Below are 16,240 nucleotides of genomic sequence, written 5' to 3' on the forward strand. Positions count from 1 at the left end.
GAAAAAAATGACAAAAATAAGTCGCAAGAAAAACCCTATGAGAAATATTAACATTAGCTCCGGTCGGAATCAAAAGGGTCTCTGAATGAACTCCGGAAGAAATCTTGGTGGAAAGTCCAGAATAAATTCTGAAAAATTCTGAGCAACCTTGAAACGAATCTTCTAAGATAAATTCCGGGAGAAACTCTGAAGAGAATCTCAAGTAGAACTTCAAGAGAAACCCGGCGAGATTCTTTAACAAATAACCCAGGAGAAACTCTAGACGAAAGCTCCCGATAATTTCTTGAAAACAGTGTAGAAAGAACTCTGGGAGGAATCCGGAAAGAACTCTTGAGAAATTCCCATGAGGAACACCAGAAACAATTGTGGATTATAATTCAACAGGAATCCCCGATTAAATTCTAGAAGAAATATCGCGACAGTACCTGAGATATATCCTGGAAAAAACTCCTTCATAAACCGGGATAAACCCTCAGAAACCTTACGATGATTTCTTGAAAAGAACGCTTGCTTTCCGAATAATCATCCGACGATATCTGCAACTTCTACGCGGAGCCACAAGCTTTGAGCAAAAACTGCAGTATTACGCGAAAATAATTTGTTTTGACTGTTCTGCAGCATATTCGAAAGGGGGCATCCATAAAGTACGTCACGCTTAGAGGGGGGAGAGGGGGTTTTGAAAAGTGTGACAGGCAATGTATTAAATATAGGAAAAACCCGTACGAAGGGGGGAGGGGGGGTTGAAAATTCCCATTTTTAGCGTGACGTACTAAATGGATGCCCCCAAAGAAGAAAATACTACATGCTTGAAAACTTTTCTAGTTTGCAGTTAACTCCTTGGACTTTACTTTTGAGTGGGTACTACAAGTAGTTAAATGTGTTACTTTTTATTCATGTTCGAATTTTTTTTTTGCATTATCACGTAAGATTTTCTGAATTCAAGTACGTACACCTCTGTTCAATTTCCGCAGTGACAACTATGCAACAATCATTTTTCGAATCACATCAATGTCAAGATTATATGAGCCCCATCATTTCCTAACCGAAGGTGCACTATGCGCCACTTCAGTATAAAGAAGCGCAAGTAGCACCACTGGTACGCACCACGATACTAATTGACTTATTTATCATTATCATCTTCCTCCGTTTTGCTTCGCAGAGTTCCTCGATCGGATCGTTAGCGCTCAGAAGATGTACGGACGCCGGATCGGTATGAGCCGTGCCTGGAATGGACCCATCCCCTATGTGATGATATCGAAAGCCAGCGCCGTCGAGGTGAGACAATCCATGGGAGGTTCGGTTGGCTAATTAATAATTAGTGGGTGATAGCACTAACGACAACGGCTACTAACGGGAGAGTTGCAGCTTAAAATAATGAAGTAGCCGGTTGAGTGAAACGTTATGGGTTTTGTTGCATCTTTTTTACTGCAATCGAGGAAGAAAATACTTGAAGTGTAAATGTCCAACAGTACCCAATGGTCGTCATTGATTACATGTGAATTGTTGATACTATTCAGCCAGGTCAATCCATCACAGTCCAAATAAGGTAAAAGTCATTAATATATTGCATATCATTATGCTATACGTCGGAGACACGCTGCTGGGTGCCAATTTTTGATTGTTTGTTTCGAAACAAATTTTACGGTAGGCTAAAGGGCTAAATGGAACTGAAAAACCACTTTCAGTTTTATCGCATTATGGCGACAAGCACGCGATTGTTGAACTTGGCGTGTTTCGTCTCCACATTGACAACACAGCCGAATCAACAGGAGAAGTTTGTCATGATTTCTTTCGTAGTGAGACGTCGGCTATACCCATTCGGCACACCCGAGAATGCTAGTGGACTTGTATTTTTTATGATTGATTGATCGACGAATTTACGAGCTCGGCTGTGGCCGCTTTGAGATATAAAACATTTTATGGTTCCCTTCGTTATCTCCTAGCCGAAAAAATGCAGTCTGGCGACACTAGCAATAGCGTGCTAATTTGCATCCAACTAAACAAGAGATTGATTTTGAATGACCGGATGACCCTTCAAGGGTGAATGAGAATGGATTTTTAGGGTTCATATACTGATGACCTAGAATAGGGCTTTCAAATCTTCCCACATAAAAAAATGTCATCGTCCTAGCGCTTCATCTTAAATGGAACTGAATCCAATGCAGTTGATGAACAGCAATGATTATTTCCACGGTGTGTGAGTGTCCTACACTCACATAAGGAACCAATGAAATAACTGCTTGGGACCAACAGGCATCCTCAGTATTGGATTGGAGTAGGTATTGATGATCTACTATTATAGGCGACAAAGACGCACGCTACGTCAGGTTGCAAATCAATGTGGGGGTGGGGAGGGAAATGATTAGTGCAATGGCCAAGATAGCTTTTTTTTCCTATCCGTTTCTAGTTCTAGCGATGGCTAAACATACGTTTGTACATGAGATGTATAGGAAAGAGCATAGAGAAAGTAGATAGAAAGATGCAAAGTAGAAGCACAGGTGCGATCCAGGGACTGTAATCAGGTCTTCTGCATAGGCACGCCATTCGAATCCGGGTTCAGATTTGCTCCAGCACGTCACAATTTTGAGCTAAACCTCAATGTGTAGAACAAAATATGTGATTCCAGCAAGAATTCCTGAAAAAACCCCAGAAAAAATCTCTCGAAAAATCCATAGAAGATTTCCTGTAGGACCACAGTGGGAATTTATAGCGGAGACCTAGTAAAAATTGCTAAAAGAATCGCAAGAATTGCTTGAGCAATCACAGCAGGATTTTTGGAAGGAAGATCAAGAGAGGTTCCTGGAAGAATCCAACGAGGAATTTCTGGAGGAATCTCTGATTAAAATATCTGAAGGAATTCCAGGAGGAATCACCGGACAAACTTCTGCAAGAATCTCAAAATGATAGCATTGAATAATCCCAGCAAGAATTCCGGTAGCAATCCCAGGACAAATCCCTAGAGATCCCTGGAAGAATTCCTGGATAAACCACGGTTAGAACTTCCGCAGGAGTCCGCAGAGTCCTGTTGATTTTAACTGCAGGAAGAACGGCTTGAATAATCCGAGCTGGAATTGCTGGAGAAAGGTCAAGAGTAGCTCCCATGAGAAATTTGTAGAGCAATCCGTGAATAAAATTTCTGAAGGATTCAGCGAAGGAACTTCCGGAAGAATCTCTCCTTGAATAATCGCAGCTAGAATTCCTGAGAGAACCTCAGCAGAAATCTCTAGAGGATTCTCGAGAAGAATTCTTGGAGTTACAATAAGAATTTCTGAAGGAGTCCTATAAGACATTTCTAGAAGAACCACAGATGAAATCTCTGGAGGAATCAAGAGGAGTTCCTAGAGGAATTTCTGTAGGAGTCTGCATCTCTCAGCTACGTCACTCTTAACGTTGGTATTTAAATATACCTATGGGGGCACTGGTGAGTCACTGGCTTCCATAAAGTAGATGTCATATCATCACATCCTTTCCTATCCTCGTAACGGAAAAGATGTCTTTTTTGCTTCAACCTCTGATTGTATAGTTGTTCCTTCCCAAATAGCATTCCATACTTCATTTTTCGTAGTGTTGAAAGGCCAAAGCCTTACCGGGGTCGCGCTGCCTACATCGCGTTGGTGGGGCTGCCACCCTAGGTATAGCTGACGCGATACAGCATTTCATATTCAGCCGCTGGATGCTAGAACAGACGCTGTTTGAGCCGCACCTCCTTGGTGAACAGACGGTCGGGACGTACCTCCTCAGCTGAAGTCAGAAGGACAATAGTGCCCAGGCTGCACTACCAGCTAAGCACACAACTCTAAGCTGGCGGTCTTTGTCATCGTTTGACCCGTGGAAGCATGAGGTAGGAACTTGTGAGGACCAAAGCTATGTTGGACGCTCTCCTTATCGATACACCGTTTTGCAGCCCAGCATTCCATAAGCAATTATAAAAGGAGTATTATAGTTTTAACATGATAACTTCCAGTATGCAATCTGCGAATTACTCCGTTACCAGGCAATCATCCCAGCAATAATTTCTGAAGGAATTCCAAGAGAAATCTCTAGAAGAATTCCCAGAAAACCCTATCAAGAATGCTTGGAGGAATCCCAAGAGAAGTTCTTCAAGTGGATTCCTGGAGGAATACCTTATAATCCCTGGAAGTATCGATAGAGGTATTCTCGGGAAATTCATGGAGAAGCCCCAGAAGGAATCGCACGAGGAAACTCTGGACGAATCCCAGGAAGATTGCCGGGAAGACTTCCAGCAACAATGCTAGGTGAAATTTCTAGAGAAATCCCTAGATGAACTCCTGGAGGTACCACAGTAACAATTTTATAAGTCTTCTAGTAGACTTTGGATTACAGATAAGGTTGGTTTACGAAAATGAAGCAACGAGTGGAGTTTATGGTAGTTTTTTGGGGCATGTGCAGAGGAGTTAGATGAGGGGAGGTGGGATTTGGATTTAAATTTCTCTAAAAACTTTCATTAGCAAAAGTCAATGGGTTTATATACATACCTCCTAGAATTACTTGGAGAGTTCCTGCAGAAGTTGCTCCGCGGATTGTTCAAGATATATTTCCAGGATTCAACGAGGATTTTTCGTGATTATCTTTTGGGGTTTTCTTCAGAAGCTTCGCCGGAGATTCTTTCAGGAAGTCCCTTCAGGATTTTTAATGAAAGTTTTCATGTTTACTCTGAGTTCATCTGTAATTTCTTTCGGAGATTCCTTCACAAGTTTCTCCGGCGAATTTGCAAGATTTCCTTCGTGATTTCCTCCAGGATTTCCTCCAGGAGTTTTTCCAGGATTATTTCTTGAAATTCTTTAGAATTGTCTGCGGACGTTCCTTCAAGAAATTATCTGGCGCTTCCTACGGGAATTTCTTCAGGAGATCCTCCGGGGTTTCCTCTAGAAGATCTTGCAGTAATTTATCATGGAATTGTTCTAAAAGTTCTTTCCTACAGGAATCCTCGATTCGAGTGTATTTTTTCGGGAAATTCTCCGGTTTATTTCCGGTTGACGCCCTTTCCGGAATTCTTTCCGAAAAATTCCGGAGTTCTAAACATTGCCGGAGATTTGCAAAAATTCCTTTCCAGAGATCCTCTGTATTCCGGGATTTCATCCATGATTACTCCAGAGTTTTCTTATGATGCTTCTTGGCATCTGTAAGGTTTCTTTTTCTAAAAAATTTCTGAGCATTATTTTTGACATTCAACTAGGAATTTTTCCCGCCTATCCTCCGTGGTGTTCCTCCTGGATCTCCGTCTGCGTTTCTTTTGAGAATTCTTTTCGAAGTATTTCCGGATTTTTTCTCCTTAGTGCCTCCAAAACCTCCTTCTAGAGAGCCAAAGACCCTTAAGGAATTCCTTCCGGAGCTACACCGGGAATTTGTTGTATGGCTTCTCCGGGAATTCTCCTCGGAGGCTCTTTTCCACAGTTCCTCCAGTAAATTCTTTCTCCTTCAGGAGTTCCGTTCAATTTTTTCGGGGGAATTCTTTTTCGAGTTCCACCGTACAAAGTACTCTAAAGAATTTCTTCCGATTACATTTTGCAAATTTCTTCCAAAGTTACTTCCGCAGTTTCTCTAAATTCTTGTCTCTAAGTTCTTCTTGGAAACTTTTCAGGAGATCCATCTGCAATTCTTCAGATGTTTTCTTCCATAGATCTTCAAAATCTTTCGGAGCTTTATCAGAAATTCACTTTAGAGATCTATGGACGTCCGATCTATGGGATTCCAACGGGATTTTCATCCAGGCTTCCATTGGAAATCATTTTCGATGCTCCTAAGAAAACTGTTGAAATACCTCAGGAAGCTTTTCCGAGATCCTTTGAGAATTCCTTCAAAAGTTCCTCCAAAGAGTTCCTTCATTAGCTCTGAAGATTCTCCGGGAATCTTAAACCGTGACCCCTATGAAATTCTTCCAGAGTTTTTTTCGGGAATTTCTTCCAGAGTTGCTCTAGGCATTTCATTCCGGAGTTCCACCGGAAATTCTCTAGATCTCTTTTGGAAATTTAATCAGGGTATTCTTTATAAAGTTCAATCGGAAATGTTATCCGACGCTCTTCCAGAAAATTATTTGGATGTTTCTTTGTACTTGTTTTAGGAATTCTTTTCCAAGTTTCTTGGCGAACTTCTTACAAAGTTTCCCCAGGAATTGTTTCCGAACTTTATCAAAGAATTCATTTGAAGTTCCACAAAACATATCCTGTAGGGCTCCTCCGGAAATCCAGCTCGCAGTTTATCCGGGTATCTCTTCTCCGAAAAAAAAGATATTCTTGCTGAGATGATGACGTAGTTCTTGTGTGAAGTTTATCGGAGTTTAGCAGGGAACATCATTTGGGATTTTTTTAGAAGTTCCATCTTCAGTTCTTATGGCAACTTCCTTTCATTCGGAGTTCCTGAGGAAGTTCCTGTAACAGATCTTTCAAAATTTCCTCCCGGAGCACATTCGAGAATTCTTTCAACAGTTCCTCCAAGAATCCCTTCCAGAAATTTTCCGGGAAATTTTTGTAGAGTTTTTTTCCAGAACGTCTTTCATAAGTTCCTCCAGCTATTTCTCCTTGGGTTCCTCTTGAAATTTTTTCTGGAGCTCCTGTAGGAACTTATTCACGAGGTTTTCCAGAAAATTCTTCAAATGGAGTACTTCCGGAAACGTACATTATGCTCTTGTGACAATTATGTAACTGTTCTAAAAAGTTCGGAATAAATTTTCTGAGGATCAACGGAAGGATCCTCAGAAAATTTCTTTCGGATTTTCTTCGAGAACCTTCCCACTTTTTTTAACCAACCTTATTCCTAACTAGCATTAGTTTCTTTTTGGAGTACATCTGGAAATTAATTCTGAAGATCCTACGGAGCTCCCTCCTGGAGTTCCTTCGAAAACTCTTGATGAATACCCTATGGGAATTCCATAGAGCGATCCTTCAGGGAATATTTTCCGAAAACTTCCTCCAAAGTTGTTCCAGGATTTCTTTTCGGAGTTGCTATGGAAATTCCACCGAAACCTGCTGCTAGGTATTCTCCGTTCTTTTAAAAATTTCTAAAATTTATATTTTATCCGGAGTTTCGGGGTGAATTTTTTCGCGAGTTTCTATAGTAATAACTTCCAAGAGCTCTGAAAGTTTCTTTTAGGAGATCCTCCAGCAGTTCATTCTGCGGTTTCACCAGAATTTCCCTGTAATGCTCTTTCGGAATTTTGTTTTAAGTTCATCCGGCAAATTCTACGGAAGTTCTTTCACAAGTTTATTTGGTAATTCTTTTCGATAGTATACCCAATTCTTCAGCTGTTCCTTTTCCTGGAGCTCCTCAGGGAAATATTTCTGCAGTTTTTCCAGAAATTCCTCTGTTGGTTTTTCCAGTTTTTCCAGAAATTCCTGCGTTGGATTTGTTCCAGGATTTTATGTTAAAACTAGCTGTACCTGGCAAACTTTGTCTTGCCTACTGCGTTTTTTGACGTTTTAAGTTTCTATCCAAGACCAAGTCCCCGGTGACAAAACGTATAAAACACGGGGGTGATCACTTCGTCAATAATATTTGATATGGATATTAGCACGCATAAATATATTTATTAATTTATGGCAGTAGTTTGTGCTATAAAAATCTTTGAACTGAAATTTAGATCGCAGCAAACTTCATTCAATTCTCTGTTTAATTGTTTATTTGACTGTCAAGGAAAAAAACTATCATCTTTCTGTATCGAATGGGAACCATTTTCATATCATTTTATTTTATTTCCAAAATACTAATGGGTTCTCCAACAGACGTTAAGTTTTAAATGACAAAATTGGAGCTCTTTTTGTAGTCCAAGGTGGTCCAAGACTACTCAATCCCAGAAAAAAAGATAAAAGATCGATTTTTTTCAAAAACTCCCATTTTATCCATGTTTTTTACCTCATAAACCTTCCTTGGGTGAAAACTAACAGAACAAAACTAAGACGATCAAAATCGGACCTTCCGTTCGCAAGTTAAGTGCGGTCCCACGTATGAAACTGCATTTATATATATATATAGATTACTTAAGTTCCAGAGGAACTCTAAGATGAGATCTGGACATTCAGAAATAGCTTGTTTCGAAAAATCATTCATGATATTTGTATGGATACATTTGTTTTGAAAAATTGCGACAATGAGATTGAAGTAAATCACAGCGTACAGAGTAAACATATTTTCAAATTAGAAGGAAATTTCAAATGAGATCCTGTTGAGATATTTTTATTACGAAAAAAAAATAGGAAAAACTCCGGAACGATATTTGGAAAAATCCTAGATGGATGTCCAAGATTGAGAATTCCCAGATAATCTGGACCAGATTGAATTCCTGGAGAAATCTCAGGTGGAACTCCTGGTGAAATCCCCGATTGAACTGTTGTAGAAATCTCAGCCGAAACCTGAAGAAATCCCAGGCAGAAGAAATAATGGTGAAGTCATAGGTTGAACTCTTGAAGGAGCTTCAAGTGGTACTTTTGAAGAAATCCCATGTAAAGGTTCTGCAGAAATCCTTGGTAAATCTCCAGGATGTATTTCCAAATGGAGCTAATGTAAACATTCTTGAACTTCTGGGAAAATCTCAGATGGAATTCCTGGAGTAACCATAAGTGGAACTCTTGAAAAAAAATCCATGGCTGAACTCTTGGAGAAATCTACTGGGACTCCTGGAGGAGTTATAGGAGAATCTCTTTAAAAATACCATCTGGAGAAATCGCAAAAGGAGCTCCTGCAAAAATCGCTGATAGATCGTGGAAATCGTGGAAATTCAGGTAAAATCCCAGGAGGATTTCTACAGAAATTCCAGCTGGGACTCTTAGGAAGAATTCCTGGAAAAAATCCAGGTGGAATTCCCAAAATAAAAACTCCTTGTGGCAATTATGGAAAAATCAAATATGTAGCTCCTGAAGCAATCTTAGCTGGACCTCTTGGAGCAATTTCAAGTGAAAATCCTGGAGGAATCCTAGGGTGAATTTCTTCAGAAAATTCCTAAATTAAACTTCAGAAGAATTCCAGGAGCTGGAGTTCTACCTGGAATTCCAGAAGGAACTCCTCCAGTTGGAAATCCTGAAATAATACATTTAAACTTTTTTATGCACCTTTTTCTATGCCATGCATAGAGGGAGAGCTATTTAGAGCTAATATTGTACATAAGAAAATGTTATGATGATAACTATGGCAACGGCGGTCATGGTGCGTTTATATGGGAGAGCAAAGGGAGGTTACGGGGGCGTAACCTCCCTTTGCTGAAACTACCTGGGTACTTCAATGAGCGGGTTTCTGGGGGTTCCTGAAGGTCTCAGCATCATTTAGGGGTCTCAGGGGGTTCCAAGAAGCCTCAGGGGCGCTTCAAGGGGTCTCAGAGAGTTCTAGGAGAGTTCCAGTGGGTCTCAGGGGTGAGATTTCAGGGAACCCACGACGTCTAAGGGGTGGTTTAAGGGGGTCCCAGGAGGTATCAGGGGGTATCGGGAGGTCTTAGGGGCGTTTTTCATGGGACCTTAAGGAGTTCCCGGGGGCTCAAGGGGATCTCATGGACGTTACGCAGGCGTTTTAGGGGGTTCATGAAGGTCTCAGCTGCGTTACATGGGTTTTAGGGGGATTTCAGGGGCATTTCAGGAAACTCTAGAAGATTTTCGGTCGGATTCAGAGGCGAACGCAGGCGTTTTCGGTGATTTCGGAGGATTTCTGGTGCGTTACAGGGGGTCCGAGAGGGTTTTAGGGGAATTTCAAAGGGATTTCAGAAAGTTTTAGAGGATTTTCGGCGGATTTCAGAGGCGTTACGCAGGAGTTTTCAAGGGTTTCGGAGGTTCTCAGGCAGAATTGTGCAATCTTAGGATGGTTAATGTGGAATGACACTCGCTCTAACCATCACTCCAAAAGAAAAACGCAGTCAATCAAAACTGAATCGAATCACGCCAAAGCTTCTCAAGCTAACCTTCGTTCAAGGCAGAGTCAACCGCATCCAACAGCAGTCTCTTCTCTCGACTCACACGATGAAACACGAAGCCATACCGCATGATTTTTCGTTCTACGCCAGTCATATCCATATGTTTGTGTTTGTTGCGCCATGCAATACTACTTAACTAAATGTCATTCGTCCTGGCCCTATCATATGACAGTCATTAAGCAATGAGTGATATAGCTCTGCCTCGGAACGACTGGTAACATGCGTTGGGCTGCTCAAGAGATTAACAAAAAATGCATAGTTGGAGCTGCCACCGTATCAATGCGTTCATCGTGAATGTGTTTGTTAGCAACGGTGTCAGGCCATTCGGCCGAAGGTCATTAGGCCGAATGGTCATTAGGCCGAATGCTCACTAGGCCGAATGATCATTGGCCGTTACGGCCCCACTAGGACAAAACCTGCTTCTCAGCTTCCAAAGTTATGAACTGAGAGCTTCCGCTGCCAATGACCGTCTTCTTCTTCTTTATGTCTCGACGTCCCCACTGGGACTTGGCCTGTCTCGCTTCAACTTAGTGTTCTTTGAACACTTCCACAGTTATTAATTGAAGGGCTTTCTTTGCCTGCCATTGCATGAATTTGAATATTGTGAGGCAAGCAGGGATAGGGTGCGACTCAAAACTCTTTGCGTGCCGCACACGCTGCTACGCGACAGCACAACAAACTAGAAGGAGACGAGTACGCGCAATCGGTTGTGTGTTGCTCGCTTACTTTGCCGCGCGCTGGGGCTCTCCTGTCTCTCACGCTCTGTCGTATGCACTCTCTCGGTGCTTGTCTCTGTGCTTTGCACTTAACTTGATATTACGCATGATTGGAAAAATTTCGAATCAAACGAGCCATCACTTGTCAACCCTTGACAAGCTTAACAACTTTGCCGAAAACACAAACTCTTCAATTAATTTATTAAGTGATTTTTTTCTGTTTGGAGACAAGCACAGTCCCAAGCACCGTGCATTACTCCTTGCGCCGTAGAGCTAGTGCTGCGATTGTCTCTCGCACAATTACGAAAGCGCTCACTCATACGTCTCTGTGTCTCGGCAAAACGGGAGACAAGCACATGAGATTGTGTGAAGCACACGCTTTTTTTTGCACCGCACGGTGCATGCCGCCAATCCCTGGAGGCAAGTACAATGATACACTATAGCCAAAGTGTCTAGAAAGTTTTCCGTCCGGAACGGGAATCGAACCCGCCGTCTCCGAGTTGGCGATCAATAGCCTTAACCACTAGGCTAACTGGAGAACTGCCAATGACCGTGTTGCATGCGTATATCGTGTGGCAGGCACGAAGATACACTATTCAAGGAAGTCAAGGGAATTTCCTTTACGAAATGCTCCTGCACTGACCGGTTGCCGGTCTCCGGCACCCTCACCATGCATTTTTCCTTCTTTTAAACATAGGTCGATCTTTCTAGTATCATTACCAAATTAGTTTTTGGCGCTGAAACTGCTGATATTCAAATCATAAATGTTTCCTTCTTTTAAACACAGGCTTTTCTTTCTAGTTTCATTCTTAAAAGTTTTCGGCAATATTTGTTAACAGAGCAATTTCCAGTTTCATAACCGCTAAATTGTCATTCATCCTGATGACCTTTCGGTCTATTGACCATGTTGCCTAATGACCATTCGGCCGAATGACCTTCGACCTAATGACCCTGCATCGTTAGAAACAGTGATTATTAGTGATAATCGGCTGTATCGGGAACAAGGGAAATGTTGCAGCTACTTTAGAGGACTTTCGGCAGGTTTCAGAGGCGTTACGAAGACGTTTTTGGGGGTTTGGTTGCATTTAGAGCCTTAGGGCCATAAAAAGTTTCAGCTAATTTTCAGAAGCGTTACATTAAAAAAGACACCCCTTGCATTCAGGGGTATTCCTGAAACTCCCCTTGAAACGACCCTGACCTGAAACATCCATAATCCCATCAAAATGCTCATGAAATCATTATAATCAATTTAAAATACTCGTGACACCCTTTGAAACGCATTTGAAAAGCTCCTCAAACCCCCTGATGCACTTGGAAACCCTTAGAACGCCCTTGAAATGCTCTCAAACGCATCACGAAATGCCCTCAACATGCTCCGGAAACCCTCTGAAGCTCTCTGAAATGCCTATGAAATACCTAGTCTCGCCCCTGAAACGACCCCTTGTAACGACCTTTGAAGGCTCCTGAGATAACCCCCTGAATCGCTACCCCTAAGACGTCCCTGATACTCTATTTATACTTTCGAAATGCCCCTGAAATAATTGTATTTCCCATTAAAAGGCCAACAAAACCTGACGGAATGCCCTCAAAAGGCTTCAGAACTTCCCATGGAACAACTCCCTAAAATGCCCCTTGGAACTCCTTTTTTTTTCAACTTCCTGGAAACCCCTTGGCCCCATCTCAAATAGCCAGGGGGAGCAAGACCTGTTCTCACCACCTAGATTCCATCATTAAAGCCCTGACTTAATGAATGCACAAAATTCTCTCTTTTAGCCCTTTGTAATCGGGACATACCACCCATAAAAAGAGGATTCAATATATCAGTTGGAACTCCCGAGAAAGTCCCAGATGAACCCCCTGATAAAATCTTAAATAGAAATCCAAGATGGTGATTCAGGGGTGCCTCAGTAGATTTCAAGGGATCTCAACGGGTTTTAGTAGCGTTTCATGGATGTTTCAGGGTTATTTTAAAGGATCCCATGGAATTTCAAGATGTCTCTGGGGGCTTTAAGGACTCTCAGATGGTTTTAGGGTGTTTCTAGAGACGTTTCAGAAGGTCTAAGGAGATTTTTTGGGATTTTCAGGGGGTGTGTTATAAGGGTTGTCCTGGAATTTTAGGGATGATTCAGGAGTGTTTTGGATGATATCAGAGGGTGTCAGGGGCGTTCCAAGGGTGTTTTAGGAATATTAAAGGGTCTCGGGGTGTATAGGGTCCCAGGGGGAGTTTCAGGGGGTTATCAGGTGCGGCCATGGATCTCACGGAATCCTTCTGCAACGTCCCTCAAACTTCTACTGAAACGCGATTGAAAACACATGGATCTCCCTCATTCACTATTATTTTTCTTTTGAAAAAATAAATAAAAATGAACCACTTTTAAAGAAAAACTAGAAAGGTCGAGCAAATTTCTTTTGATTCCACTACATACTAGTAAAGATACGAAACCCGCGTGCTCTATCCATCACATTAGGGTTAATACTCGTAAATAAAGCTGCGATGAAAGACGTAAAATATTTAAATCTTTATTTTTATTAGGTCCATGCGCACGAAGGCTTAACGGGACCGATTACTCCTAGTTCTCATATAAGAATGGGAAACAACGGAATCACAGCCACTCTGTGATCCCACATCAGCACAAATCTTCTTTTCCCTCCCTCGTTTCGATGACAGTCGTCGCTTGTTGGTGCCTTCGTTGGCCTCGCATGGAGAAGAACTGCCGTTCCCGTCGTCGTCACCAGCGGCGGCGGCGGTGTCATCATCTTCGTCGTCGTCGATCTCGATCGTGTTGTCGTTGTGTAGTACTTCTGCTTGCGATGCGGCGACGGTAGGTGCAATAGAAGTTACGATGAAAGTGGCTGGGGTAGCTTTGGTTGGTTGTTGTTCAATATGAAGCGGTGGGAAGTCATCCTTACTGAACGTTTGCTCGTTTGTAGTTATCGCAATGTTTGCTGCTTCTGCTGCTGATGTCATCGTGTTGGTGTTGTCGTTTTCGGAAATCGTCATATCGGCGCATTTCTGTTTCGGGTGCACCGGTCGACAACACCGCCTACAGGTTCGAGTTTGATTCGGGTGTTCCACGAAGCAAACCTCATTGGCAATCGTCAGAAATGAGAGAATGGGATGCTTAATCCTCATCTGTAGCACTCGCACTCCGTTCGGTAATCCCGAAAAATAATGCCTCCAACGTTCGCTTTGTATCGAAAGTACATCGCCGAACCGCTTCATGAAGTCTGCAACTGTTGCATGTGGTACGGATGGAGGCAGATCATGCACTCGGACACTCACAGCCTCGCTATCCACATACACGGGGATTTTGAACGGTTTGCCCTTACAAACAAAGACTCGTTTGATATTGTGGGCGCGTTCATAGCGTTGCGCTGTGTTACCGTCCACCATTTCAATAAACACGCATTTACGGGTGTTATGAAATTGGACGCTCTTGACATCCAGGAGATTTAACTTCATTTCGTGTTCCAGGAATTGCTGGACTTTCCCAACATCTGGACGCAACGGAAGCACACCAAAATCTACCACCAGTGTGTTTTGTCTAACACCACTCATTTTTACCGGTACGGAGCACGAAAGAGGTTCTGAATACGTCCGAACGCTGCGAGTAGCGACTGTCAACTGGAAAAAGACGTAAAATACAAACTATTCAAAAGTTATTATCATTTATAGCCTCTTATTATTCAATTCAAACCTTCAAACGAATCAATGACCATTTATTTTCTAATTCCCTCGTAACAGCCTATTCTGAGCAACCCCAAACTGGTGGAGAAAAGCGTCGATTACGACTACATGAAGCCCTGGCTGGGCAATGGCCTGCTCACATCCCGAGCCAGCGTGTGGCACCCGCGGAGAAAAACCTTGACGCCAGCGTTTCATTTCAAAATTTTGTCCGAATTTGTCAACATCTTCCACAAGCAAGCGCTGGTCATGAACGAGAAACTTGCTGAACAGTTGGACAATCCGGGTGGATTCGACATCGTCCCTTTTACAACTCTGTGTGCTTTGGATATATTTTGCGGTTTGATCTAAGGCGCAGCCATTTGAAGTGAGGTAGTTAATCTGAGGATTTTTTTTTAATTTCAGAAACCGCCATGGGATGCTGTGTGAATGCCCAGAAGAACTCCGACTCGGAATACGTGCGAGCTCACAAACAGTAGGACCTTGGGTATCCACCGGATGAACCTCTAATCGACTTAATCTATCATTCTAGGATCGGCAAAATCATCCGGAATCGCCTGCAGAAAGTCTGGCTCCGGCCGGACTTCATCTTCAAGCACACCGCAGAGTACCGAAAGCACCAGGAGTGTCTGCAGGTGCTACACAGCTTCTCGGATCGGGTGGTTCAGGAGCGTAAGGCCGAGATCGTTGCCAAGCGACGTCAAGCCGAAGCCCTGATCGACCTGAACAATAACGGCCCCGCGGAAGACTCCATCGATTGCTGCAAGAAGAAGCAACTGGCTTTCCTCGATCTTCTGATCGAGGGTTCCTTGGATGGGAGTGGTTTGACCGATTTAGACGTTCGGGAGGAGGTTGACACATTCGTCATAGGAGGCCATGACACGACGGCTGCTGCAATGGCCTGGATCCTACTGCTGCTGGGATCGGACCAAGCGATCCAAGATCGAGTTATCCACGAAATTGACGAGATCATGAATGGTGATCGCGATCGCCGACCAACCATGCAGGAACTCAACGACATGAAGTATCTCGAATGCTGCATCAAGGAAGGACTTCGGCTGTATCCAAGTATTCCGCTGATCGCTCGTAGACTGACGGAAGACGTCCAGGTTGATGACTACATCATTCCGTCGGGAACGACGACCATGATCGTGGTGTATCAACTGCACCGAGACCCTACCGTTTTCCCCAACCCGGACAAGTACAATCCGGATAACTTTCTGCCGGAGAACTGTAGCGGACGGCATCCGTACGCTTACATACCCTTCAGTGCCGGTCCGCGGAACTGTATCGGGCAGAAGTTTGCGATCCTCGAAGAGAAGATCGTATTATCGACGGTGCTCCGCAAGTTCCGCATCGAAGCCGTGGAACGCCGGGAAGACGTCAAACTGCTGGGCGACCTGGTGCTGCGACCTCGTGATGGTCTTAAAATAAGAGTCAGCCGAAGACAATAGACTGTAAGGTACAATGCTAACACACACAATCCACCCAAGAACTATTAGCTTTAATGACGTCCAAAGTCGTCCCCACCGTGTACAACCGAATCGATTGTAGTAAGGTATCACTTGCGCGCCCTTGGCTATGCACAAATCAATCAACGTCGACGAATCAATAAAAAATGCATTTTATATTCATTCATAAAAGTGAGTACACAAGAAACGAATCTCGTCTTTTTCTTTTCTTCCGTACACTGTGATCTCTGGTCAGCGACATTGCTAACATCAACGAAGGTAAATTGAAAAGGAGCTTTCAAGAAATGAAGAAGCTGGAACCAAACACCAACCAACCGATATGATTCCTACGGCGCGCAAAGGTTAATTGGAGTCAAGCTTCGAAGTGGCACTTTTGCACGTTTCCTGATGAGTCAGAGCGGGGCGTAGGTGCGTCATAAATTCTTGCATTATATGATAGTGGCAGGAATAGTTTCTT

General features: G+C 43.0%; 1 protein-coding gene across 1 annotated transcript in view; it reads left to right on the forward strand.

The window, feature by feature from the left end:
- Positions 1–15,991, forward strand: part of LOC115256356 (cytochrome P450 4c3-like) — a 39,866-nt gene extending 23,875 nt beyond the window's left edge. The window contains exons 2-5 of the mRNA XM_029854696.2: positions 1,160–1,275; positions 14,372–14,651; positions 14,717–14,786; positions 14,844–15,991. Of these exons, the coding sequence (XP_029710556.1) occupies positions 1,160–1,275; positions 14,372–14,651; positions 14,717–14,786; positions 14,844–15,765 (1,388 nt within the window). The 3' untranslated portion in view covers positions 15,766–15,991. The remainder of the gene's footprint in view (positions 1–1,159; positions 1,276–14,371; positions 14,652–14,716; positions 14,787–14,843) is intronic.
- The last annotated feature ends 249 nt before the right edge of the window (positions 15,992–16,240 follow it).

This window comes from Aedes albopictus, chromosome 1 (genome assembly GCF_035046485.1).
Source record: "Aedes albopictus strain Foshan chromosome 1, AalbF5, whole genome shotgun sequence".
NCBI lineage: Eukaryota > Metazoa > Arthropoda > Insecta > Diptera > Culicidae > Aedes > Aedes albopictus.